At 40.5% G+C, this 26,472-nt stretch overlaps 1 protein-coding gene across 4 annotated transcripts in view; it reads left to right on the top strand.

The window, feature by feature from the left end:
• Positions 1–26,472, top strand: part of LOC105470587 (VAMP associated protein B and C) — a 61,211-nt gene that overhangs the window by 14,955 nt on the left and 19,784 nt on the right. For 3 of the 4 annotated variants that reach the window (XM_011722738.2, XM_011722736.3, XM_011722735.3), the window contains exon 2: positions 14,200–14,352. The exons of the other annotated variant lie outside the window; for it this stretch is intronic. In XM_011722738.2, coding sequence (XP_011721040.1) covers positions 14,200–14,352 — 153 coding nt within the window. The remainder of the gene's footprint in view (positions 1–14,199; positions 14,353–26,472) is intronic. 4 annotated transcript variants of the gene reach the window in all.

Genomic DNA, 26,472 nt, shown 5'->3' with positions numbered 1-26,472 from the left:
TCTTAGTTCCCCAGGTTTCTCTCTGTGATACTTGTCTTTGACTTTTCCGATGAACTTCTTTATCATCTCTTTTAGCGGGTGTTGAGGTTTCTCAGGTTCTGGCTTCAGTCTTCTCAATTTAACAATTTTCTGTATGTTGCCTCATTAATAATGACTTCATCTTCCACTTCTGCACAGAAAACTTCCAAATCTGTATCTCCAAGCAGATCTTTTGATCTGTCAGCCTACTGGACATCCGTGTCTATCTGGTTGTCATGAGAACACCTCAAACTCAGCATGTTCCACACTGTATTTACAGTTTACCCTCTCATCGGTACTGACTGTGGCTTCTGGCTCTTGGGAGTGGCCCTTGCATCAAGTTGGCAAACTGGAAATCCTAAACTTGTCTTTTGCTCCCCCTTTTCCATAACCTTTCACATCTACTCAGTCTGTTTAAATCAGCAACATCTCCTATGCCCTTTTGCTTCTTTGTATTCTGCTGTCGTATCCTGAGTATAGGTCCTTTCCCTTCCATACTATTGTAGTAGCACTATGTCTCAACTTTCTGTCTCTTAATTTGTCTACCTGCTTCTCTTACCCTTCGGACTATCCTTTATAGAGTTTCCAGAGATATTTTTCTAAAAATTGAAATTTGATATCATTTCTTGGTTTAAAAACATTCATTGGCTCTCTAGATCTTACAGATAGGTTCGTGTTCCAAATTCTTAGGCCAGCAGCAAAGCTCTTCAGAGTCAGGCCACGCTGCGTCTCTCCAGCCTCAGCTTCTTTCACCCCTCTCGTACCCTTTCCTCTTCAGCCATGTGATGCCCCCAGAAGTCCCTTACAGCTTTATCACACTGTACGTTTACCCAAGTTCCCTGCAGCTCAAAGTGTGCTTTGTGTTATCTGCTTCTCAGACTCCAGGGCTTGCCTCAGTGATCAGTTCCCAGTACTCCTCACCCTCCCCTTTTGATAGGATGCTTTATAGATTACCTTTCATACAGTATTCGATGCAGTTAGAGGTAGTATACTGCCCAGGAGTTAAGAGAGTGAACCCTAGATCTGCCATCTGAGAGTCATGTGTCCTTCAGTGATGCATTTAACCTGTCTGTGCCTCAAATTCCTCCCTCTGGGGTGTGTTAGGAGGATACAAATTAACACATGTAAAGTACTTAGAATAGATTGGCACTGTTAAATATGAGCTAAGGTCACATTTGATAATTTTTTAAAAAGAAAAAATCATTAGGGAGTCTCAGTCCTGGAAATTCTGATTCATTAATTCTGGATGGGCCCCAAGATTGTTCTGTGTGTTCTGGATGGGAGCTGCAATGCCCTGTTTCTCTCTCCAGCTTGAGAGCCTAGCACAGCACCTGAACCATTCTCTTCATTGGTTACTTACTGAGTACCTGTAGCGTGCCAAGCATTGTTGAGAGGCCAAGATGAGAAAACTTTTACCTTATGGAGCTCATCTAATTATAGCGGGGAAGATGTACATTAAATAAAAACAGAAAATATATATGATGTGGTGTCAGGTAGTAGGTGATAAATGGGAAAAAAACAACTAAAAACAATGCAGGATAAAGGGATTTGGGAATGTGTGCAATTTTAAATAGGGTGATGAGGGAAGATCATTTAAGTAGGGTGATTAGGGAAGGTCACTTACCTGAGAAGGTGATATTTGAACTGAGACCTGTATAAAATGTGTGTGTGAACTATGGAGACATTTGGGAAGAGCATTACAGACTGATGGAAGGGCAAGTGCGAGGTGGTGATGAGCTTGGTGTGTTCAAGGAGCAGCAAGGTCATTATGCCTGCACTAGAGTGATGGAGGGGCCTGCTAGGAGGTGAGCTCAAAGAAGAGGGCAGGAGCCTTACTGGTAGGCAGGCCACAAGAGGGACTTTGGATTTTGTTGTGAGATAGGAAGCCACAGAGGATTCTGAGTAGGAGTTTTTTTTTTTTTTTGGAGACAGTCTCCAGATGAAGGAGCCCTTGGCTATCCCCATTTCAGTTATTGTGATGGTGCAGGGAGTTTCTTCATCATACCCACTTCCATCTTAGAGCTAGTTTTATTTCTTCTTTTTTCTTTCTTTCTTTCTTTTTTTTTTTTTTTTTGAGATGGAGTCTCACTCTGTCGCCCAGGCTAGAGTGCAGTGGTGCGATCTCGGTTCACTGCAACCTCCGTCTCCCGAGTTCAAGCAGTTCTCTTCCCTCAGCCTCCTGAGTAGCTGGGATTACAGGCACGCACCACCATGTCCGGCTAATTTTTTTATTTTTAGTAGACAGAATTTCACCATGTTGCCCAGGCTGGTCTTGAACTCCTGAACTCCCGAGCTCAGGCCTCCCAAAATGCTAGGATTACAGGTGTGAACCATCATGCCTGGCCAGGAGTCTTTTTTTTTTTTTTTTTTTTGAGAAGGAGACTGGCTCTGTTGCCCTGGCTGGAGTGCATTGATACTGTCTCACTCGGCTCACTGTAACCTCCCCATCCTGGTTCAAGCAATTCTCCTGCCTCAGCCTCCCAAGTAGCTGGGACTATAGGCATGTGCCACCACACCTGAGTAATTTTTGTATCTTTAGTAGAGACAGGGTTTCTATATTAAATGTAGAAGAATATAGAGGAATGTAGATTAAATGTAGAGGAAGAGAGACTGCTTTTGGCCTGAGCAGTTGGGTGAGTGGTGGTTTCTTTACTGAGATGAGAAGCATTGAGTTTGAGGCAGGAGAGTGGGGACTCAAGAGTGCTGTTTGGACATAAGAAACTTGAGATGCTCAGTACACTTGCAACGAGAGATGTTAAATAGGTAGTTGAGTCTGGAGCTCAGGGGAGAGGGCCAGGCTGCAGATAGAAATTTGGCAGTCAGCTTATTGTTGTGACATAGAACAGTAAGGAATAATTTCTTCTGACTAAAGAGATTTGGTAAACCTTTCCAAAAGAGAAGACATTCGAGCAAAACTTTGAAGAATGAGCATAATTTCCAAAGGCAGAGAAAGGGGAAAATAGAAAATATTTTTCATCCAAGTCTCACAGCCTTTCCTCTGGCCTCTTGTTGAGTTTAAGAAGCTGCTGACCTGGTTGATAATTTCTTACCACTGGTATAGCCACTTAGGTTCTTTATTGAAAAGGAACCAGACCAGATTATACACTAACTGATAAACCACATTCTACTAGTTTCTCATTGTTCACAAACTGAAAATTCCAGTTGGATCGTCGAGGTGCAGAATGCTCAGCTTGTTCTTCTCCCTTCTTCTATGTATCTGGTGTGAATTGGGTGTGTTGATTTTGGTGTGGAGGCTTTTTCACATGCTCTCATCTCCACTAAAGATGGAACACTTTGGGGAAGTTTTTACTTCTGTTGATACTGACTTTTTGCACTTGAACTGTTAAAACAACTACAACCACGAGAAACTGGACCCCATGCTATTTTATCACGCATACCCCTAACTTGAGCATATTGTCTGTCTTGACTCATCCTGCTTTGTGTAAAATGTGAATCATGTTTTGCCACTCTTCTAGTTAGATAGATTTTTATTTGGAGTAGAATATTGCTTATCTTTTTGTTTATTTTTGTGATCATTGTGATCAGAAATTTTGGTCTTTCAAGTAGAGAATAATTACTAGATGTCCGCTAGTCAATGGGATAAAGAGTGCATTGAAAAAATTCAGTTTATTAAACCGTCTAAGATCCTTTTAGAACTGATACAAAATTAATCTGTGAATAATCTTCCACTGCATGATAATCTTAGTGCTGGATATAGATAGAATGTATGAAGCCTCAGCTCTTATGTACTCCTTTTAGCCATTTTTTCTATTATAAAAAAAATCTAGTGCATTAAAGAAAAGTAGTGACAGTATTTATCTTTAGATGGTCTTTAGTCTTTGAAGTTCATACAGCAGCTTTTGTCAGAATTGTAGACATGGGTGTTTGTCTTGAATTAATGAGACTACTGCAACTTTAAACATGTTTTAAGTGATAACCTTGATTTTTATAAATTATACAAGCATGACTATCAATGTTGATTTGTCAGTTTTCAACAACTTTACAAGTTTGAACAAGTAGAAAATTATTTCAAAAGAACCTTGTTTGGATCTCACATAAACTACAGGTAGCTTTCTGTATATGAAAAAAATTTTAAGTACAGAAAAATACAGATAATATAAATACCCCAATATGGAGTAGCTAAATGTTAATAATTTGTTAGAAGACTTGTTTTAAATCTTTCTTTAATAAGTAAAACTTCACTAATAATTTATGACATGTCTGTACTCCATATCTGCTGATTCATACTCCCTCCGTTTTTTTTCTTTTTTTTTTTTTTTTTAACTCTGCAGAGGAATTTAATGTGAACTATTTCCATTTTTTTCTAGATCACTTAATGTAGTGTCATGGTGTATGGATGACTTAACATGTTTTTGAGACCCATCAATTGTTGAAATACAGATCTAGTTCATTCTTTTAAAGAGTTGTATAGTATTCCTTCATGAAATTTTAGCATTTTTATTGTAAGATAATTCTTTATATATTTTGAATTCTAGTCACTTATCTGTTATATAAACTGTAAATATCTTAGTTTTCCAGGCTGTTCCTTACTGTCTAACTTTATATTTTTTCAGGTAGCTTTCCTGAGTTTGATCTGAGGAATTATTAAACTACAATAGCATGCCTTCCGGTTTAGTTTTCCCACCCATGGATGGTGGCCTGGGTTTTGTTTCTTTCTGCTCTGAAAGAGCTAGGAAACTAGTGAATTGAGCAAGCAGCCTGCAAGGCTGGTATAGTCTGTTTCAATCAAGCTGGCTTCTGGTGTGCCTTTGATGGCATCATCGGTGAGAGTTCTTGGTGTTGATTTCTCTTGCTGCAATAACAGGTGTGATGTTTCTCAGTAGCTGACTGGCTCCCGAGGATACCAGGAGGATACTTTATTAATTTAAAACACTTTGCATTCTAAGAGTTCTTCAGGAAAGTTATGTGTCTATGGGTAGGGTTCTTTTTATGTGGTTATTTCAAAATAAGAGCTATACAATTAGGCTTTCTGCTGGAATATTGGAATATAATGCCTGTCATTTAAACACATTGGTTGCAAAGCTTTAAAGCTTTATTTTTGTTTCTAAAGCATTGATTTAATGTGTGAGCTGACAATTCAATCAAGAAAATAGATTTTTAAGAAAACTTCTCCACTGTCCTTATTCTTGAGTTCATGGTTATTTAAGAGCTCACTCTCTTTGAATATCTGTTAGTATGGTGTCTTTCATTTTTTAGGGAGGGGGCAACTTTAAAAAAAAAATCACCATACGGTAATTATGATGAAAGCGTTATTGACACAGTGAGCATTTTTAATACCTTCGACCTATATATAAGCAGCACAGATTTAGAATGACTTCAGATCCAGGTTTTGAAGTAGGTGTCTGTTTACAGGAAATGCAGCAGAATCAGAGTACAGTGACCTCTGAGGAAGTCTCCTGTTCATGCAGCATACATTTTTACTGTGTTTGTGGCACTGTTCTAGTTCGGAGGATCTGGTGATGAATAGGATAGACACCCGCCACGCCCCCCACTCCTTGTGGAAACAGGAAAGGAACAAACAAAATATGTCCTATGCAGAAGATGAAAAGGGTGTAATGCTGGAACGGGAGCAGCAGTCGTCTCGGTATTTATTCACCCAGAGCCTGGATATGCATACAGTGGGTGCATGGAGGAAGAATACAGTCATTGTGTGAAGTAGATGGAAGCATGGCATGGCTATTTGTTCATTCAGCAAATATATTTATTGAGCATCTGTTCTGTGCCTGCGAGTGTTCTAGGTGCTGATGATCAGTAATGAACAAGAGGGACGAAAAAGTCTGTGTTGGTGGAGTTTCCATTCTAGAAGGGGAAGATTGATTTACATAAACAAGAAAAGAAATAACGTGGGGATTGGTGCACTGCAGATGGGTATGGACAGCAGAAAGCAATAGGATACTTTTTAATGAAAATAGACTGTCAAAGGGTAAAATTTAAAGATATTAATAAGATACCCAACAGATTTTACTTTAGAGTGTCTGTGTCCCTCCATTTTAGTGTATTTTTCCCACATACAGTCTTCTGTATTGAAACCTCAAGCACACTTTTATTGTCTTAACAAAATCCATCAAAAGTCACAGGCTTCTGGAGACAGATTATTACCTTCCCAGAAGGTAATCTTTTTAGAGCTGAAATGAAATATGGTAACTGGTTTTTTGGAGAGGCTGTGAAAAGGAGAGATGCTGTACCTAATTTGTGTTTTCAAGAGTATAAAATAATACAGCTTTTTTTATGCAGAGTGAAAAAAACTGTTGTGAAGCTATTAACTCTAAACTTATATCTAGAAAGCTGAGACCTGATAGATTATATATCATATTGGTATATAACTTATTTAGTAACATATAGGTTGAGTTTCAAAGTATTGTAGCTACATCAGAAGATAAATTACAAAGGAAGGATATGTATTTGTGAAACCAGAATTTCATGAACTCTAGAAGAGGAGCAATCATTTTGCACAACAAAGAATCTTTATTCATATATATACACACACACACAATACAGATTTTCAAAATCTCAATAATATTTAATGTTAGAAATGTTAAGGGGGATACAACTGAAAGTGAATTAATATAAAAGACCAAATACTTTTTCCTCTTCCTTTTTTTTTTTAAAAACATAGTTTAGAACAGTTTTAGGTTCACATGAAAACTGAGCAGAAAGTATGCACAGAGTTCTCATGTAGCTCCTACCCTACACATGCATAATAGCCCCCTCCACTGGCAACATCCTACACTGAGTGGTACATTGGTTACCATTGGTGAACCTACATTGACACGTCATTGTTAGCCAGAGTCCGTAGTCTGCATTAGTATTCATTTCTAGTGTTGTACATTCTGTGGGTTCTGACAGTGTATAATGACATGTATCTACCATTATAATATCAGAATAGTTTCACTGTTCTAAAAATGCTCTATGCTCCTCCTGTTCTTTCCTCCCTTAAGTTCTATCAGCACATTATTTTATTTTCTTATTTTTATTTTTTGAGACAGAGTCTTGCTCCATCACCCAGGCTGGAGGGCAGTGGGACGATCTTGGCTCACTGCAACCTTCACCTCCTGAGTTCAAACTATTCTCCTGCCTCAGCCCCCTGAGTCGCTGGGATTACAGGTGTGTGCCCCCACACCCAGCCAATTTTTGTAGTTAAAAGATGGGGTTTCACCATATTGGCCAGGCTGTTCTCAAACTCCTGACCTCAAGTGATCCGCGCCCCCACTCAGCCTCCCAAAGTGCTAGATTACAGGCGTGAGCCACCACTCCTGGCCAACACCTTGTCTTTTTATTGTCTCTGTAGTTCTGCCTTTTCCAGAATGTCATAGAGTAAAAATCATACAGTATGCTACCTTTTCATACTGACTGCTTTCACTCAGGAATATGCATTTAAGGCTCCTCCGTGTCTTTTCATGGCTTTGATAGCTCATTTCTTTTTAGCACTGAGTACTTTTTCAGTGTCCGGATATACCACAGTTTAATTTATCCACTCACAAAATGCTTCTGCATTTTGGCAGTTATGAATAAAGCTGCTATAAACATCCATGTGCAGGTTTTTGTGTGGATATAAGTTTTCCACTTACTTGGGTAAATACCAAGGAGGGTAATTGCTGGATTGTATGGTAAGAATATGTTTAGTTTTGTAAGAAACTGCTAAATGGTCTTTCAGAGTGGCTGTGCCCCATTTTTCATTCCTACCAGCAGTGAATGAGAGTTCCTGTTGTTCCATATCCTCACCAACACTTGGTATTGGTAGTATTTTAGAATTTGGCCATTCTAAAACCTAACAGTAAGAGAATGAACAAATGTGTAATAGTATCTCATTGGACGTCTTTTCTTTTTTTGTTTTTCTGAGATGGAGTCTTACTCTGTCGCCCAGGCTGAAGTGCAGTGGCACAATCTTGGCTCACTGCAACCTCTGCCTCCTGGGTTCAAGTGATCCTCCTGCCTCAGCCTCCCCAGTAGCTGGGACTACAGACATGGGCCACCACACTTGGCTAATTTTTGTATTTTCAGTAGAGACAGGGTTTCACCATGTTAGCCAAGCTGGTCTTGAATTCCTGACCTCAGCTGATCCACCCGCCTCAGCCTCCTGATGACAGGCGTGAGCCACCGCACCTGACCAGACATCTTTTCATATGTTTATTTGCTCTCTGTACATTTTTGGTGAGGTGGCTGTTCAGATCTTTTGCCTATTTTATTTTATTTTGTTATTTTACTGTTATTTATTTATTTATTTTTTGAGACGGAGTCTCTTTGGTTCTGTCGCCCAGGCTGGAGTGCAGTGGCGTGATCTCAGCACATTGGAAGCTCTGCCTCCTGGGTTCACACCATTCTTCTGCCTCAGCTTCCTGAGTAGCTGGGACTACTCAGCCCGTCCCCACGCCCAGCTAGTTTTTTGTATTTTTAGTAGAGACGGGGTTTCACCATGTTAGCCAGGATGGTCTTGATCTCCTGACCTCGTGATCTGCCTGCCGTGGCCTCCCAAAGTGCTGGGATTACAGGCGTGAGCCACCGTACCTGGTCTTCATTTTCATATTATTGAGTTTTAAGAGTTCTATGTATATTTTGGTTGACAGTATTTTATTCGGATATGTTTTTAGCAAATATTTTCTCTTGGCTTGTGGCTTGCTTGTCTTCTGCAGAACAGATGTTTTTATTTTTAATGAAGTCTAGCTTATCAGTTATTTTTTTCATGGATTTTGTTTTGGTGTTGTAAGTAGAGTCACCTCCAAATCCAAGGCCATCTAGATTTTATTCTGTCATCCTCTAGGAATTTTATAGTTTGGTGTTTAAATATATTTTAGCCTTTATTTTCTCGTAGAATTGCTGAGTTAAAAGTAAAATTGTGGCTGGGCGCAGTGGCTCACACCTCTAATCCCAGCATTTTGGGATGCCAAGATGGGTGGATCATTGGAAATCAGGAGTTTGAGACCACCCTAGCCAAGGTAGTAAAACTCCGTCTCTATTAAAAATACAACAGTTAGCCAGGTGTGGTGGCATGTGCCTGTGGTCCCAGCTACTTGGGAGGTTGAGGCATGAGAATCGCTTGAACCCGGGAGGTGGAGGTTGCAGTGAGCCGAGATGTGCCACTGTACTCCAGCCTGGGTGACAGAGCGAGACTCTGTCTCAAAAAAAAAAAAAAAAAAAAAAGGTAAACTTGTATATTTACTCCTTAAAAACATCTGTCTTGCCATTTAGTAGATAGGATGTTATGCAATTCTTGAGGTAATAGATAGGTAAGGCCTAGATTGAATTTTCAGTTCATTGGGAATTTTCATTGTTACTTTTTATAATTTGATGGGACATGAACTTTTAAATTATTCTTTTGTAAAAAGGTAGTATTTACATTTCCTGAAAGGAGGGATTTTAATTTTTCTTCCATGGGTCTTGAATGAATAATTACAGAAAAGCATTTAAATCATATGTAGATCAGGAGACTGTTTAAAGATTTAATGGAATACTTTTCCCACAAAATGCTCTTAGGTTTCCTGACAAGTTTATTCAGCCATTTTTTTATGACATTTTCAACACCTGGAACCTGACCTCTTAATGTTGTTCTGGAATGTGACTGTCTTCTTTGACCTTTAAACCAGAACTTTGTACATCTTAAGGCCCAATTTTTGTAACTAAGAGTAAAAAGCAACTATTTCTTCTTTCACTTTTAATGGTATGCAAGTTTTTGCTGGTATTGTAGTATTTGCCTTCTAAAACAGGTCAATTCTAGCCCCTCTTACTGTCTTACTCTTACCTCTTATTTCCTTAAACACAATTTAAAATGACAAAAATCCAAGCACAGTGGGTCCTGGGGGAAGGTAGAGGAAATAAATTATACTATGTTTAGCTTTATCTAAATACATTTTAGAGCATGTCAAGGAATTCATTTTCAGTTAGTGCTGTTTCATAAGCATCTTCAACAAACTCACACAAATGTTCACAGGTGAGTATATGCATAATCTAGGATGTAAAGGGCGTTGTTTACATTATTAAAAAAGAGTAACAGTTTCAAAGAGTATTGCCAATTTCTCCCAAATTCATGTTTTTTCAATTTTTTAACCTCCCATTTCACATTTTAGATGCTTAGTTCCTAGTTTTGCAGACATTATCTGAAATAAGGAATAGAAGATTAAAAATGATTTAAAGTATATGCTGTGGTTCTAGAGACACATCATTTTTTTATCTCTAAAAAGGAAAAATTCTAAGTTTAGAAGGAGATTTCATTTGTAAAATTGACTCTGTACTTTATAAGTAGTGTTTAAATTCATTGGTGATAAATATGCATGTTGGTATAGTAAAATCCCATTTTTTACATAATGCTTTAATGGAAATGGCAGTTTTATGAAATGAAAGTGACTAGTAAAAATCTGAATGATGCTCATAAGCTTTTACATCATTTTTATTGAGAGTTTTGTGTATACTAATCCATTAATACAGGGGAAAAGGAGAACACTAACATAGTTTATTTCCTATAATTATTCAAATCGAATATAATTTATTTTCAATAAAATTCTTGGAGTAAATTGACCAGAGTAGGGAGAGGAAGGTTGGCCTGTTCTTACAAACTATCTTGATTTTTACCTATGGGACTTTGTTGTTTTACCAATGATGTTGTTTCATTGCATATATTTTCAGTATGGTTCCCTCCAGATTTTTACAAATAAAAGCCCGTGAAAGGCCAAGAAATCCCAAGCATGTAAAGACCTAGTATTGCAGAGGGAGAAATCTGGGATGTTTATTTTATCCTGTTTATTATTACAGATACTGCTTGTCTTTTAACAATTTAAACTTCCTTTTATGTGATTTATGTAAGTTGAAGCACCATTAAGATTGCTGTGTAACAGCAATTAATTGTGATGCAATGGATTAACCTGGGGAAATTTTTAAAAACAGTTAAATATTTACATTTACATTTGGCTTATTTTTGTAGAGTACTTTGAAGAAGAGGTCAGTGTAAGAAATAAACAAATACTTAAATTTGGGATCCTCACACCCCAGCTTCATAAGGGGGAGAGGAGGGAAGGAAGAGACTAGAAACTGAATTGGAAACTAGCAAGTATTCTGGATTTCATCACAGTGGAATCTTGCCAGCATCCTGGTTTGCTGCTCTCACTATACTTCAAACCATTTTAGAAAAAAAGATCTATGTGTTTTTGGATGTTTTGGGGGCCATTATGAATTCTTGGCATTCTGCTCTGAAGATACTTCCATGTTTTTGAGGCAGAATCTTGTTGAAACTAGTCACTTTAAGCTTTGATTAAGCTTTGATTTAGAACGCTTTGTGGCCTGAGAGTTTCTGAATCACATTCAAACTGTCGTTGAGTACCTGTCATCCTTAGGCTTTATATTTGAAAGCTCACCCTAATTTCAGGTGTCTCTTTATGTCGTGCACATTTTTGTCCACTTTTTTCTCCCTTCCCCCAGTGTTGCAGTGCTGCTGTGCTTATGTGGAGTTCTTCTGAGTTGCAGTTTTTAGATGAGGGTCAGGGAGTGGATGTACATGGTGATTTGCTTGTGCCCTCATAGGTTTGTGTGTCCTTTATGCCTGTCTGTGTGTGTGTTTTATTGCTGCTTTGACCCTAGAAAATCAGAGCTTGCATAGCTAGTCTTTTCCCCCCTACTCTGTGAGTGCTGAAGTGATCCCTTCCTTAAGCAAGCAGAGAGACTTGGAGGACAGCTTTTTCTCCATCTTTATTATGAGTCAGAGAGTGGAAAAGGGTAGTCACGGAGAGTGCTGCCTCTATAATCTCCCCAGCACTGCTTCAGCACCAAGTGTCCTGTTTCTCCCTTTATGCCAAGAACTTGATGCCAGGATGGAGCAGCATCAGCATCTGGCTCTCCCTTACTGTAGCTGAAAATCCTTTTGGGCCACAGGTACCTGGCCTCCTTTGTACTCTTAGTTTTCAATGGGGAGCTGACTTAGAGCGTAGTGATAGAGTTGTTTGTGATAGAAAGGTAAGCAAATGGAGAAATTCTCATGGAGTGTTGCATCTGTGAAGATGTCACTGCTCGTGGAATGAGAATAGTGTTTGTAATAATAATTCACAAAACAATAGATGATGCAGTAGTATAGTCAGTTCTGCTGTAATGCATTCCTGGAATCACCACACTATACTGAATAGCTCAGTAAAAACCACAGGGCTTATGAGGGAAGTGTGGTTAGGAGCACAGCACTCAAAGCCTTTGTTGGTGACGCATGCACAAAGATAGGGTGCTGGTAAAACCACAAATGCTACAGCAGATATGGCATTTTTCTTGAAAAAGACCCAAAGTTTGTCTGTGGATATGGACATCAGAAGAGTTGTTTTCTTGAAGTAAGGAGGATTACCTGAAATCATATGGAAAGTTGTAATACCAGGTGTGGATAGGTGTGGCTCATTACCCACAAGGTGAACTGAGGTATCCCGTAGGTGGTTGAGGTGTGTGTGCTTGTAAGTTTTCTGTATTTGTTTGCAGTTGGGTTCAGCAAGGAGCAGTTTTCTGTGTTCCCCTAGTGTTGATAGCAGACAAAATCACGCAGAAACAAATATGAAAATTGTTTATGCCCAGAATATCCCTCTAATATGCACATGAGTAATGTTGGATCAAATTTATGTTTTCAGAATAAGCCTCATAGCAGAACTGGCTGTCGTTTGATTTTGGGATTGAGTCCCATTTCCTTCCTTCCTTATCACCATTTTTGATTTCTTAATTTGTATTAAGGTAAGCCCATATCAGATTGATTTTTTTTTTTTTTTTCATGCCCTGAGCATCTCAAGAGTAGAGACACCAGCCTGAGATTTTAATTTTGCTGGAGATAATCCACACACGGGTGGTTTTTTTCTTGGTGAATATGTGGATTGAGACCTTTATTTCATGCAGCCACGGTGCTGGGGCTACAGAGATGGGTAAGGCATAATCCTTGTCCTTAGGAGCTTCGAGTCTCATCGAGAAGTTTTTCAGAACATACATTTGAATGACTTTGTTAGGTCAACATTACGTATTTGTTTGTGAACACAAAAGCACACACCCTTTCCCCACCTTCACTTCTGATTTCCTTGCAAATATAAAGACCAGAGTAAAGAACTTGCCTAGAGGAAACACAGAAATACTTATCTACAGGTGAAAAATATGTAAATTTGAAAAGGTGTTGAAAAGGACCTCAGTTTTTGTAGCCACCTGACTAATAAACACAGAGATCACATGTCCACCATAGAGGGGTAAATGCAGAAAAGCAACTTTCAGAGTAATAGGAATAGTATTATTTCATTATTTGTTAGCCCCCATCCCTTGCACATGTGTGCATGTATATTGTTTGTGTAAACATAGATGATGTGGAAAGATCTCCCATATTGTTAATATTAGTTATCTCAGGGGACAAAGGAAAGCTTATTCCTGTTTATACATCTTTTATTGTTTGGTTTAAGAAGCATGTTTTACTTTTTTAATTAAAAAAATCTAATAAAGTAGGAAGTGAATAAATAATAGTAATAAAAAGTATCTTCAGGCCACTGAGCCTGTTTGAACCCTCCCGGTAGCCTCAGTAGTTAATACTGTCTGTAATGTTTCAGGTGTGGACTGCCCAGCAGGACTCTGAACTTCTTGCTATAGCCTAAGGTGATACAAAGTTTTCTGTGGCAACACTATAATGTTGAGAGTTTCTGTGTTTATAGACCATTAACACCTCAAAGTCTTTCTTCTATCTGCTCCTCTTGGCACACTGTGCTTTAGATAATCATTTTGGACCGAGTTTAGTCCTTTGTGCTCTCCCTGTTAGATTTCATATTGTTATTGTGGAAACCAGTATTTAGCATGGGTAAGAACTGGCCTTAGATGCAAGCCATCTGGTTACAGATCCTCACTACCACTATCATGAAAACTTGGACAAGTAACTTGTCCCCCCAAGCCTCAGTTTTCTCATTTACAAAACAGCAATTATCATAAAGTTGTGAGGGTTCAGTGAGATGCTGTATGTTAGAATACTTACACTAGGTACCTAGTGAAATAGTGGGAACATGGTAAATATTAGACGTTACTGGTAGTACATTAACCTCAGCTCATCTCTTTCATCCATTGGCATGTTAATGAGATAATTGTGGATCTCAAATCTTCCCTTAACTGTATTTATAGCTCTCCTTTCCACAAACCTTCTCAACTTTCCTCATGAGACCCCCAATCAGTCTCTGTCTCATTCTACAGGTCCCTTCACTGATGTTGTCACCACCAACCTGAAGCTTGGCAATCCGACAGACCGAAATGTGTGTTTTAAGGTGAAGACTACAGCGCCACGTAGGTACTGTGTGAGGCCCAACAGTGGAATCATTGATGCAGGGGCCTCAATTAATGTATCTGGTAAGTCCGGAGATGAGGCCTGGAGGGTGGACTCAAAAGGCCCCTGGACAGTAGATTTTCTTAAAGTTTATTTGCAGTGTAGCAAAAGAAGATAGACTTCTCTCCACCCACCCCCCCATCCCACCCCACAATCCTCCACCCCACAATCCTCCACCCCCGATCAGAAAGCTGGGTCCCAGTCACCTGTTTTTCATAATTAATGCCTCCTTGTTTCAATGCTTACAGCCCCTTTGCACCTCAATAGTTAGAGCAAAACTGAAGTGATAACTTTAGACCTCACTTCAGAATGAGTTTTGTTTTCACTCCCTTGAAATTAAATCTGCCCTTTGGCAATAAATATAAAAGGGCTAAACAAACTTAATTTTACTTTGTGGGAGAAAGCTAAATGGAGTTATTTTCTTACTTAAGCTAAATGATTTCTGACATTAAGCTCATGCCATTTCCAATGATTGGCCACTGCACTTTACTGATTGTGGAACGCCAAGGGAGATGAGGGCTGAGGAAATTGGAATATACTCGAGGGTGTCAGTTTGGTGCATGTCTGATGGCTTTCCCTTCTGTCTGCGAGTGCATATATTTTCCAAAATCCAGCTTTTGAAAAGATGCTGGTAAAGTGCCCAAATTGAGAATTGGATTTCAGAGTTAAGGAGATGTCAGTGATGGGTTGGAGTTTAAATGCATTTTAGAAATGGAATAAACTTTCAGCTCATTAGAACTTCTCCAGCCAAGAACGAGCTCTGGGGGAGTGTGTGTTTATCCTGTAAATATCAGGTGACTCACTGTCACAGAGGCTTCTGCATCAATAGAAGCTACTGCTCGTTTGAAGTGAGTACCTCTCTGGCTTTTTCCATGATAGATTTTGATTGTGATACTTTTGGCTATTCATTTGACACCTAAAAAAAATGACTCACCTCTTCGGAAAAATATAAGGTGTTTCATTATCTGATCATTTCTGCGAACTCTTATTCCCTGCATCTGTTGGTCTCTCTCATTATGGTGCACCCATGCCAGCTCTCCCCCTGTGCTTCTCTGAGTCTGCAAGACCTGATCTGGACTCTCGAATCAGGTTATTATCTTGAAGTCAGGAGGGTGGAAGCTGGCATTGATTGAGTGACTTCTGTGTGCTGGACCTGCACATGTGCTATCTCATGTCATTTCTCTTACCTGCCCTGTGAGGGATGCGTTTTTACCTCCATTTTACTAAGAAGTAGACTGGTGGTCATAGGATCATGAAGCTAGCAAGTGACAGAGCCAAGATGTGGATCATTCTGACTGGCTCTGAAGCCCATGCTCTTTGAACTGCAGCGCAGCACTCTGGAGAAAGGAAGGGACTGGGATTTTGGCATTTCCATATCCTCTGGATCCGTATGGTTTAAATTTTTCTGTTGACGTCAAGGGCAGCTGAAATCTTTTATTCCCCTGTTTTATCTACTTTCCCCCCTCGATTTCCATGCCCGTATCAAATTTGAGCAAATTTGTCAGTAGATGAAAATTACCAATTTTCACAGTAAGAACAGGGAACGCAGCATTGTTTTCTGAATAAAAGAATCTCAGTAGGTAGTTGTACAATGTTAGTGTGTTTTCTGATATAAAATATAAATATGTATGGGTGGGTGTAGGGTGTATGTCTCTGTCTCTTTTTTTTTTTTTTTTTTTTTTTTTTTTGAGACGGAGTCTCGCTGTGTCTCCCAGGCTGGAGTGCAGTGGCGTGATCTCGGCTCACTGCAAGCTCTGCCTCCCGGGTTCACGCCATTCTCCGGCCTCAGCCTCCCAAGTAGCTGAGACTACAGGCACTCGCCACCACGCCCGGCTAGTTTTTTGTATTTTTAGTAGAGACGGGGTTCCACCATGTTAGCCAGGATAGTCTCGATCTCCTGACCTCGTGATCCACCCGCCTCGGCCTCCCAAAGTGCTGGGATTACAGGCTTGAGCCACCGCGCCCGGCCTTTTTTTTTTTTTTTTTAGACAGAGTCTCACTTTTTTGCCCAGGCTGGAGTGCAATGGTGCCATCTTGGCTCACTGCAACCTCCCAGATTCAAGCAATTCTCATGTCTCAGCCTCCCGAGTAGCTAGGATTACAGGTGTGTGCCACCACACCTGGTAATTTTTGTATTTTTAGTGGAGACAAGGTTTCACCATGTTGGCTAGGCTGGCCTCAAACTCCTGACCTCATGTGATCCGCCCATCTCGGCCTCCCACAATGCTGGGATTACATGCTTGAGCTGCTGCGCCTGGCATCTCTGTCTCTCTTTCAGGAAGATCCATTGTTTCCCCATCATAGGAATTTTTAAAAAGCAAAAGCAAACTCTGCCTTTGTTCTGATCTATGATTGCTTACACAAGGAAGACCAAGACTTTGTGGTTGTGGCCTTCCTTTGGCAGATGAAGTAAGGCATAGAGTGTGACATAGTCATCAAGGGTCACGTGGATGGTCATGGCAGCACTGCTATTTGAAGCTGGTGGCTTGGCTCCTGATCCAGTGCTCTTTCTGTCATACTAAACTGCCTCAGTAGTGTTAGAGGATGACCCCACTTATGAATGAATATAAAAAGTACCATCATTCTCAAAGTTTAATGTATTTGGGGGGAAAAGTAGTTGAATAATAAAATGTCCATGTGTCTGTAGACTTTCTTCCTAGATGAGACAAGATCATATCTGCACCTTAGAAAAGGGTTCCTTTGTTATTATTTGGTATTTATCCCAGTGCTTGAGGGGAACCAAGGTGAAGCCAGATATCATTGCATTTCTAGGACAGCCTTGCAAGTCAGCAAAGGAGACCAGCCCCATTTGCTGCAGTTGTATTGCTGAGGGACTACTGCATCATTTATTAGACGTGCATAGCTTGGGATAAAAAGCACTGCCTTTTTCCGGGAGTCCTCTTGATATTAATACAGCTACATGATGACATCTTGGTGAGTCAGTAGAGTCCTCAGGAGGAGGAGGATACCAGTGGACAGGCAGTGCAGATTATCCAAAAGCCAGCCTCCCCTTTTCCCCGGAGGTGCACATGGCCAAGCTTGGTTTTACCCACTCTCTTCAAAGATTAGTGGATTTGAGGTTAGGAAACCTGAACAGGAAGACCAGTTATGCTGTTTAACCAGCTGGCTGAATTTTGACCAACCTATTAACCTTTCTAGGTTCTTGTTTTCTCACTTGTAAGGTAGGGAGAATAGTGTCTACCTTACAGAATGTTTACAAATACTGCAGAATCGACAGCATGGTACAAGAGTGGTACATTTGTACATTGTTCTTCTTCTAGCTTTGACAAAAACCGGCTAGTTTTTGAAGAAGGTGGATTGCATAATACTTGAATTGACTGTTTAGAAATAAATCAACCCCTACATTTTGTTTATTTATGGACCTTTCCTAATTTTGAGAAGAAATTTGTATTTTCTCTTCCTTGTATAATATTCATTTGTTTTATAGTGAAAAGTTGCCAGTACATTTTCAGATATAATCTTTAAAAAGGTGGCCACCAAATCAACTTAAAATACTGCTAGCATTGCCCTGCCCACTACCCAGAGTGGGCAGGGCATACCTAAGAAGGACATGACCAGTGTGCTTTTCCCATTTCTGAAAACCCTTGGGATGCACTAGCCATTTGGGAAGGCTATAAATCATTATTTTAAAGAGAGGAGGGATGGAGGGGGAAGGAAAGAAAGAGAGGAGGGAAGCAGGAAGGTGGGAAGGGAGGGAGGGTTGATGGTAATGATGTCTGCCCATGGAGCTGGCACCTGTGCTGGCCAGAGGGATCAAGGTTTTGAAGGCACACAGGTCTAGATTGTGACATGGAAAGCCAGATGTCTTTGAGACATACCCTGTGAAGCTCTTCTTACCTTTTCACATTACCCTCATATTCAAGGGACCTTACATTGTGCTTCAAAAGTTCAGGCTCTGACCTATCATGCTATTTTCTTCAAAACATGGCAGATCACTTATTGGGTCCTTAAAAACACTCCCTTTTATAACCTTACGTGGTAAAGTAAGAGTGGACACAGGCATAACCTAAACTTTTTGTGTCAGTGGTTTATAATGTGTGGGCTTTACCAAAGAGTTGCTTTAAGATATGGTCCCCTGGACCTATGATTTGAATCCTTTTCTTTGTCCTTTCCATAGGTGCTTGTCTTATCTCATTTTTATTGTAGCCCCTTCTGGGGTTTGTGCTTGTTGGATGAGACAGCATGGTAGGTAGGGGGTGCGGGGGGCTTTCTCTTTGCATTCACTGGCCCAGAATTGCTGTGGTTTTGGCCCCTTGCTCCATGATACATACTATCAACTAGAGATGGTTTTGAATTATTTAATCTGGACCTCAGCAAAATAGGTACACTTAAATAAGGATTGGAGAACGGGACGTTGGATATTTTTCCTCCTGAGATTTCAAATGTAAGGAATAAAGAACTTTTTGAATTAATGAATTGTTTTGAGGCAGTGGGGGATCTTCCCAGTTGTTCTGGCTTTACAAAATTAAATCTATTTTCTGAACTGTATGGTGGGAAAATATTTTTAAGGTACATAATTTCTGAAAATCTCTTTATGGTAAGCTGTTAGGTGGTTGTGGATTTTTTTTTTTCTTTAGTGTTTCAGTTAATAATGAGGGAGTTTTCCATTAATATTCCAAACCATGTTTGCCAGCGGATACAGCAGGTGAAGTGGTAAAATTATGGGCCCATCAAAAATACTTACGCTTCCTGTAATATGATATTAAGTTTAATATTTTTATAACCTTCACTGAATTCTAATTTCACTAAAGTAGCAAGCATGCTTCCATTTGTAGTTCAGTTATGTACATTGGTTGCCTGTGTACCAAGCAAATTAGAAATGCAAAATATCTGTGTGTGGAGGGGGGCATTGGAAAGAGTCATTAAAGATACCAATATTTAGGTACGGATGTACTTTACTAAGTGTACCTTGGGAATTGAAAATGAATTAAAGACAAACACAAAACTCCCAGTGTCTGAATCTGTATTTTAAATTAGAATTCAAAGGATTAAGGAGCAGTATTCATTCCTGACATACAGCCCTTTTCAGCACTCTTTTCAATCACATTTAAAGCATAAAGTTTTTCCAGTAAAATCCTCAGGACAGCCAGGTTCGATGGCTCATGCCTGTGATCCCAGCACTTTGGGAGGCCGAGGTGGGTGGATCACCTGAGGTTGGGAGTTCGAGACCAGCCTGACTAACATGGAGAAACCCCGTCTCTACTAAACATACAAAATTAGCTGGGCATGGTGGCACATGCCTGTAATCCCAGCTACTCAGGAAGGCTGAGGCAGGAGAATTGCTTGAACCCAGGAGGTGGAGGTTGCAGTGAGCCAAGATCGTGCCATTGCACTCCAGCCTGGGCGACAAGAGGGAAACTCCATCTCAAAAAAAAAAAAAAAAAAAAAAAATCCTCAGGACAGAGCATGAACATCAGCAGCTCTTCTTGGATGGAAACATTGATCAGTTAATTTAAATGGATAGTATTGTGATTAATAATTAATCCTTTTAAGATTTCCCTGACTCGGTTTAATATAGCTGTTTGGTGGCCCTGGACCAGTCAACCGGGGTGCACCTTTCAGGTGATTAGCACTAGGGTATAAGCGCACAGAGCCCTTAGACAAAGAAGCCAAATATTTATCCATCAAGCACTGATAGTGGGAGCTGCGTTTGGGGTGTTTGGGCTTCTTAACAGCAGCATTCTTCTTAGTTTGATTGTTTGCTTTGGAAGTCTCTGAAAAGCGAAACTTTTTTATAAGTGGTTTCCATGAACCAGGCTTATTACTCTCAGATAACAACAACTCACATTCATACTTTAAAAGATGTCTTTAATCTTTTTCACCAGATGAGATTCTGGTTAAACAAAAAGTAGAAAAAAGAAAATTGCCCACAAAAATTCAGCTTAATTATGCTTTTAAGGGTTTTTACACATTTACTGTAATACTTAGCTTTTTAATGAAGAATTGTTACTTTTCTTGTGACTATGACATAGTTTATTCGTTACATTTTCAAATATCAAGATCGAGAGGACTTACACGTTTCGTCTACCTCAGTTAGCTGAAGGTAACTTCAACTATGTACAGCATAACTGAGAAGCAAAAAATAAGCAAAGTTTTAAGAAGCCAAAAGTGATTTTCTTTTTGCTCATTACGGGTCCTTGCATACTTACACACTTGAGGGCTCTCCAGTCTTGAATGTTGTCTTGTTTATTCTTACCTTAGACTTACTGTTAACCCTGTCCTGGTTGCCAGCCCATCACAGATCAGAATAAAGGGAAAGGAGTAGAGAGGTGGCCACATTGAAAGTGGCCCATGTGACAGCGCGTAGCAGACAGTGGACGTGCTGGGCAAGAACACCACAGAGAGCAAGTGCGGAGCATTCAGAAATAACATTGGGGAGCCGGAATTCCTTAAGCCTCGGGGAACTGTTCTCCATGTTTTAGGTGATCAACCCCAAGAGACACAGCTTGCAGGTTTCACTAATACGGTATATAATGGGGGTTCATGTCACCACATAAGAGTAATCAGAAAAGGGGTATGTTGTATTCCGTTATAAATGTTAGAGGAGACTGAAAAGTATGTTGGATTTTTGAAAAAGATTTACATTTTAAAAGATATTTATAAAAAAGAGTGAATAAGCCTTGTTATTTGGCCAGTGCCTGTAGATAGCAGTCCTCATCTTCCATTGATACTGGAGAAAGGAGACCTCACTGTCAGCACATTTGTACTAGTCTCTGCACAAATAAATTAATCAGACTGTGAGGAGTTTGTTTTCTAAGACAGAATACACAAACTGGAAAATCCTGTAGAGAACACAAAGACTCTTCAGTGTTGACTGATTTATTAGTAAATGCAATTCATTATTTACTTGCTAGACTCAGAGTTCCATCCATGGACCCCTGAATAGGCAGAGGTCCACCAAGGTAGTCACGATCTCAACGTGTTGAGGACCGTAAAGGAAATGATAAATTTGCTCACAGTCTAAAATGTCCGACTTCTTTGCTTTAGGCTAGAATTATATCGCCTTGTTTAGGTAATGCTGGTTATCTCCAGCTCATCAGGAGCTCTGCTTGGCATTTATGTATCTGTGTCTTTGATTACTCTCAAAAAAGTGGATCAGTGACTTCATTCCGATCCTATAAGTGCAGTATGGTAGAGGACAGTCTTTATGCAGGCTTTGTGAGAGGATAGGGAGTGCGAGACTGAGGGCACTGCCATCAGAAGCTGGAAGCCCTATCTTGCCCACTTGGAAGGGAGGGAGTGACTCTGGGAAGCAGGACAGAAGAAAAGCCAGCTAGTGGGGGTAAAGGAGGGTTTCGTCTTTGGGCTTCTCCAAGGATATTTCTAGGGAGAGCATGATTCAGGAACACTTTGAATGTTGGAAGAGAAGAAGGTGCAAACCTGTCAACTAATGAAAAAAATGCAAATTAGCACCCAGAATGTGAGCTATTAAAACATTAAGTTCTGGGCTCAGTCTCACTGGGGAGAAAAGGCAAACATGTCAGTAGGAGCTTAGGAGTCTTGGAGTTGACAGTCTCCTAACAAAGTAAGGTGCCCACAGTAGGCACTGTGGTATGAAATGGTGTTTCAGCAGGAACTGTGATGTTAGAAGGTATAGCACAGCACAGATTTTCCAGGTGCAGGCCCTGGGCCAGCAGCAGCAGCAGCAGCAGCCCACCTGGGGACCTGTTAGAAATGGGAGTGCTCATTCTCACTCCGTCCCTGCTAACACAGACATTCTGGAGGTGGGGTCTAGCAGTTGGTGTTGTAGCAAACATTCCTGGTGATTCTGATACTCACTGAAGTTTGAGAACTTTTCCCTCCAGGGTTCTTATCTACATTTTATTATATTTATATATTTATTTATTTTTGACAAAGTCTCTCTCTGTTACCCAGGCTGGAGTGCAGTGGTGCCATCTCAGCTCACTGCAACCTCTGCCTCCCGGGGTCAAACGATTCTTGTGCCTCAGCTTCCCCAGTAGCTGGGATTACAGGTGTGTGCCACCATGCCCAGAATTTTTTGTATTTTTAGTTAGGGATGGGATTTCACCATGTTGGCCAGGCTGGCCTCAAACTCCTGGCCTCAAGTGATCTGCCTACCTCGGCCTCCCAAAGTGCTGGGATTGCAGGTGTGGGCCACTGCGCCTGGCCTTATTTATTTACTTATTTATGGAGTTGGGATCTTGCTGTGTTGCTCAGCCTGGAGTGCATGCCGCTCTCATAGCTCACTGTAGCCTCAAATTTCTGGGCTCAAGCAGTCCCCTTGCCTCAGCCTCCCAAGTAGCTGGGACTACAGACATGCACCACCACGCCTGGCTATTCCTTACAGTGTTCTGTCAGAGGATTAAGTCCTGGAAGATGGGGTATATTGACATGTGAGTAGAGTAAGAGAGAATCAAGAGAAACGTGTCAGGCAGGGCTGACATGATGAGAGGAGACTTTGATGATGATCGGAGAGCGTCACTGGGTCTAAGGACATAGGGGCATGGTGTGTGGCCTGAGTGACGTGCACACCTGTTGGAGCAGAAGGGAGGCCTCCAATAAGAGATACCAAGAAATCCAAGAAGGGCCAGATTGTGAAAAGCTGAACTGATTGCCTTTTACTTAGGACATAGTTACTCTTACAGGAGGTTTTTGATTTGAGGAATTAACGTGATACAAGTAGGGTATTAAGGTAAGATTAAATGTGTGGAGTTTGTAGGGGCTAGGCAGGGTGATTTGGTTGGGAAAGAAACTAGAAGAAACTTGGAAAAATCTCTTAGTTGGGAGAAATCTAGAGAGATCTGTGGGCCTGAGCTGAGATTGTAGGCATGCAAAATGTGGAGAGAGAGATTTCGAAGATAAGATTCTGAGATTAAAAAAAAGTGAAGCATGTGCCATAGTGCTTGTTAGACTTTATTTGCTGTCACCATTATGATGCAGATGAAAGTGATCTGTGATTTGCTTGGGTTCTCAGAAGCAGCATTTATGCTGCATTTAATCAAGTCATCATTTCTCCAAGGGGTGTGTGTATATGTTTTAAGTAGCGTATCTTCTGCATTTCTTTTCTGTTGAGGAAACTCTGATATTATTGATCCAATGTTTTATGACCCCAAAGGCCCTTTCTTAACAGGATCCAAGTTTGCAATCTGTAATACAACAGGCATTGTATCACAAAGCGTTAATGTGGATGAGTAGTGACCTGGCTTCCAGGCTGTCTTCTGGTAACAGACTTCTTTTTAATGTATCAGCAGATACATTTTAAAAGTAGGATAGATGATTCATTTAAGAGGGCTTTATCATCAGTATCTCTGGTATTCAAGTGAAGAGATACTGGTGAATACCATTTGGTGTAGCATAACAGTGCTTAAACTTTTTGGTCTCAGGACTCCTTTACATTCTTAAAAATGAAGACACAGCTGGGCACAGTGGCAGGCAACTATAGTCCTAGCTACTCAGGAGGCTAAGGCAGGAGGATCACTTGAGCCCAGGAGTTGGAGGCCAGTCTAGACAACATTAGCAAGACCCCATCTCTTTTTTAAAAAAAGTGAAAGTGAAATAAGTTAATGGGAAACTGTTTAATAACCTGCCATGGAAAAAAGTACATAATTTCTGTCACCGTTTGCACGTATGGAGCTGAAAGAACTAATGATTAGTAGCATTCTGTCATGTTTTTATAAAGTTCCCACTAACAGGATAGAGCAAATTGAATTTGACATGAGATGATAGTAGCTGAAAAATACAAACTATTTGATGTGAGTTAGGGGCCATGTTAAGCAGGATGTGGATACCGAGGTACTCCAGGAGTTTATGAAGTTTCACAGAATCTGGGTGTCCCAGATCTTCACTGTGGCTCACTGATGTCGGAGCCCACAAGCCAAGGAGAGCTGGTGGTGGCAAGCACCCCCCTTAGATGTTCCAGGCTGGTAGAAATCTAGAAGTGAGTCTTTGGGGCCTGAGCTGAGATTGTAGGCATGTAAAATGTGAAGAGATTTCTTTTCAAAGATGAGATTCTGAGATTTAAAAAATGAAGCATATGCCATGGCTTGTTAGACTTTTTTTTTTTCTCCAAAGCAAAAACCTTTTATCAGATCAGAAACCTCCCATAAGTACCCACCTTATACCTAGAACTTCCTGAAAGTTGACATGCCAGTAGGGCATGTTTTTTATTCCCAATTGAAAAGTTTCTATTCAACAGTGTATTTAGGCATCTGTGTATATATCTGCTCAGTCCTCTGCTTTTGCAGAAGGGCTGTTGGACCTGCTACCTCAGGCTGTCGCTGGGGCTCCGTTAAAGTGATTGCTTACACCCACTGCCTTGTGGTGGGTGTTTATGTCTTCTCCCCTGCCCATGAAATGGTCCTTCCATGTCTACACTGTGGTGACTTGGTAGGTAGGATGTTCTAGGCCTGGAGCTGTGCTGGTGACATCTGTAAGGTCTGCAGTAAGGGGGCAGTATATCTCAGACAGTGCCCTTCTGTGGAGGTAGAGCAAGCAGTTGCAAAGGCGTTTGATTAGAGGAGCATAGGTAATGCCCCATTCCTTCCGTAAGGAATGTGTGTGCATGCATATGTGCTTCTGTTTTCACCTGAGGGCCAGGTACGTCCCGAAAACTCAAGACCTGGTTTGTGTAAATCTCCTTTCTCTTTTTAAACTGCAGATTCTACCAAGAGGGGTACTACTTAGAGCCACCAGTGTGTTATTACTTAACCGCATTGACTTACTTAACCATATTGTTTACCTCCTGGAGGGCCTGTGCTATTTGTTGTAGCATAACAGTGCTCAAACTTTTTGGTCTCAGGACTCCTTTACATTCTTAAAAATGAAGACACAGCTGGGCACAGTGGCAGGCACCTATGGTCCTAGCTACTCAGGAAGCTAAGGCAGGAGGATCATTTGAGCCCAGGAGTTGGAGGCCAGTCTGGACAACATAGCAAGACCCCATCTCTTAAAAAAAAAAAAAAAAAAAAAAAAGGACCCACAAAGCTTTTTGGTTTGTGGGGTTTATCAATATTATATTAAAAATTAAACTGAAAATTTGTAAAATTATTTAAGAATGACATAATTACATGTTAACAGTAACATTTTTAATGAAAAATAAGTTTTCAAAAAAATTAGTGAGAAGACTGAAACTTGACGCGTTTTTCCATTTTTTGCCAATTTCTTTTCTTTTTTTTGAGATGGAGTCTGTTGGTCAAGCTGTAATGCAGTGGCACAATCTTGCCACTGCACTGTAGCATGAAGGACAGAGTGAGACTCCATCCTCCCAGGTTCAAGTGATTCTCATGCCTCAGCCTCCCGAATAGCTGGGATTACAGGTGCCCGCCACCATGCCCGGCTAGTTTTTGTATTTTCAGTAGAGACAGGGTTGCCTCTTGGCCAGGCTGATCTCAAACTCCTGGCCTCATGTGATCCACCCGCCTTGGCCTCCCAAAGTGCTGGGATTACAGCCGTGAGCCACCGTGCCTGGCCTGCAAATTTCATTTTTCTTTTTTTTTTTGTTTTGAGGCAGAGTCTTGCTCTGTCACCCAGGCTGGAGTACAGTAGCGCAATCTTGGCTCACTGCAATCTCCACCTCCCAGGTTTAAACGATTCTCCTGCCTCAGCCTCCTGAGTAGCTGGGATTACAGGCGTGCACCACCAAGCCCAGATAATTTTTGTATTTTTAGTAAAGAAAGGGTTTCACCATGTTAGTGAGGCTGGTCTGGAACTCTTGACCTTAGGTGATCCACCCACCCCTGCCTCCTGAAGTGCTGGGATTATAGGCGTGAGCCACTCTGCCCTGTGGCAAATTTCTTTAGTGTCTGTTTCAATAGAAGACAGGCTGGATTCTCATATCTGCTTCTACATTTAGTCTGTTAGGATGTGTTCTTTTGGTGAATGCATATGGAGAAAAACTGCTTTCTCCACAGATAATGTAGTTGGAAAAGGGAAGAGTATGTTTAATGCTTTTTCAGATAAATCTGAACATTCTTCGATACTACACCAAAACTTGACAAGTGTTACTTTCTTCAAGGTTATTAGTATGATGTGGAATCTGAAGCCATGTCTGTGACTTTTTGAACATTGTTTCACTAAAACACATCAGTCTCTCCTGTACTTTGAATGGATTTTGTGATATCATGCATGGACTGTTTGGAAACCATTTGCTGAGTGTTGCAGAG

Source organism: Macaca nemestrina, chromosome 15 (assembly GCF_043159975.1).
Source record: "Macaca nemestrina isolate mMacNem1 chromosome 15, mMacNem.hap1, whole genome shotgun sequence".
In the NCBI taxonomy this organism is placed as follows: Eukaryota; Metazoa; Chordata; class Mammalia; order Primates; family Cercopithecidae; genus Macaca; species Macaca nemestrina.
This window is presented reverse-complemented; position numbering and strand designations above follow the sequence as displayed.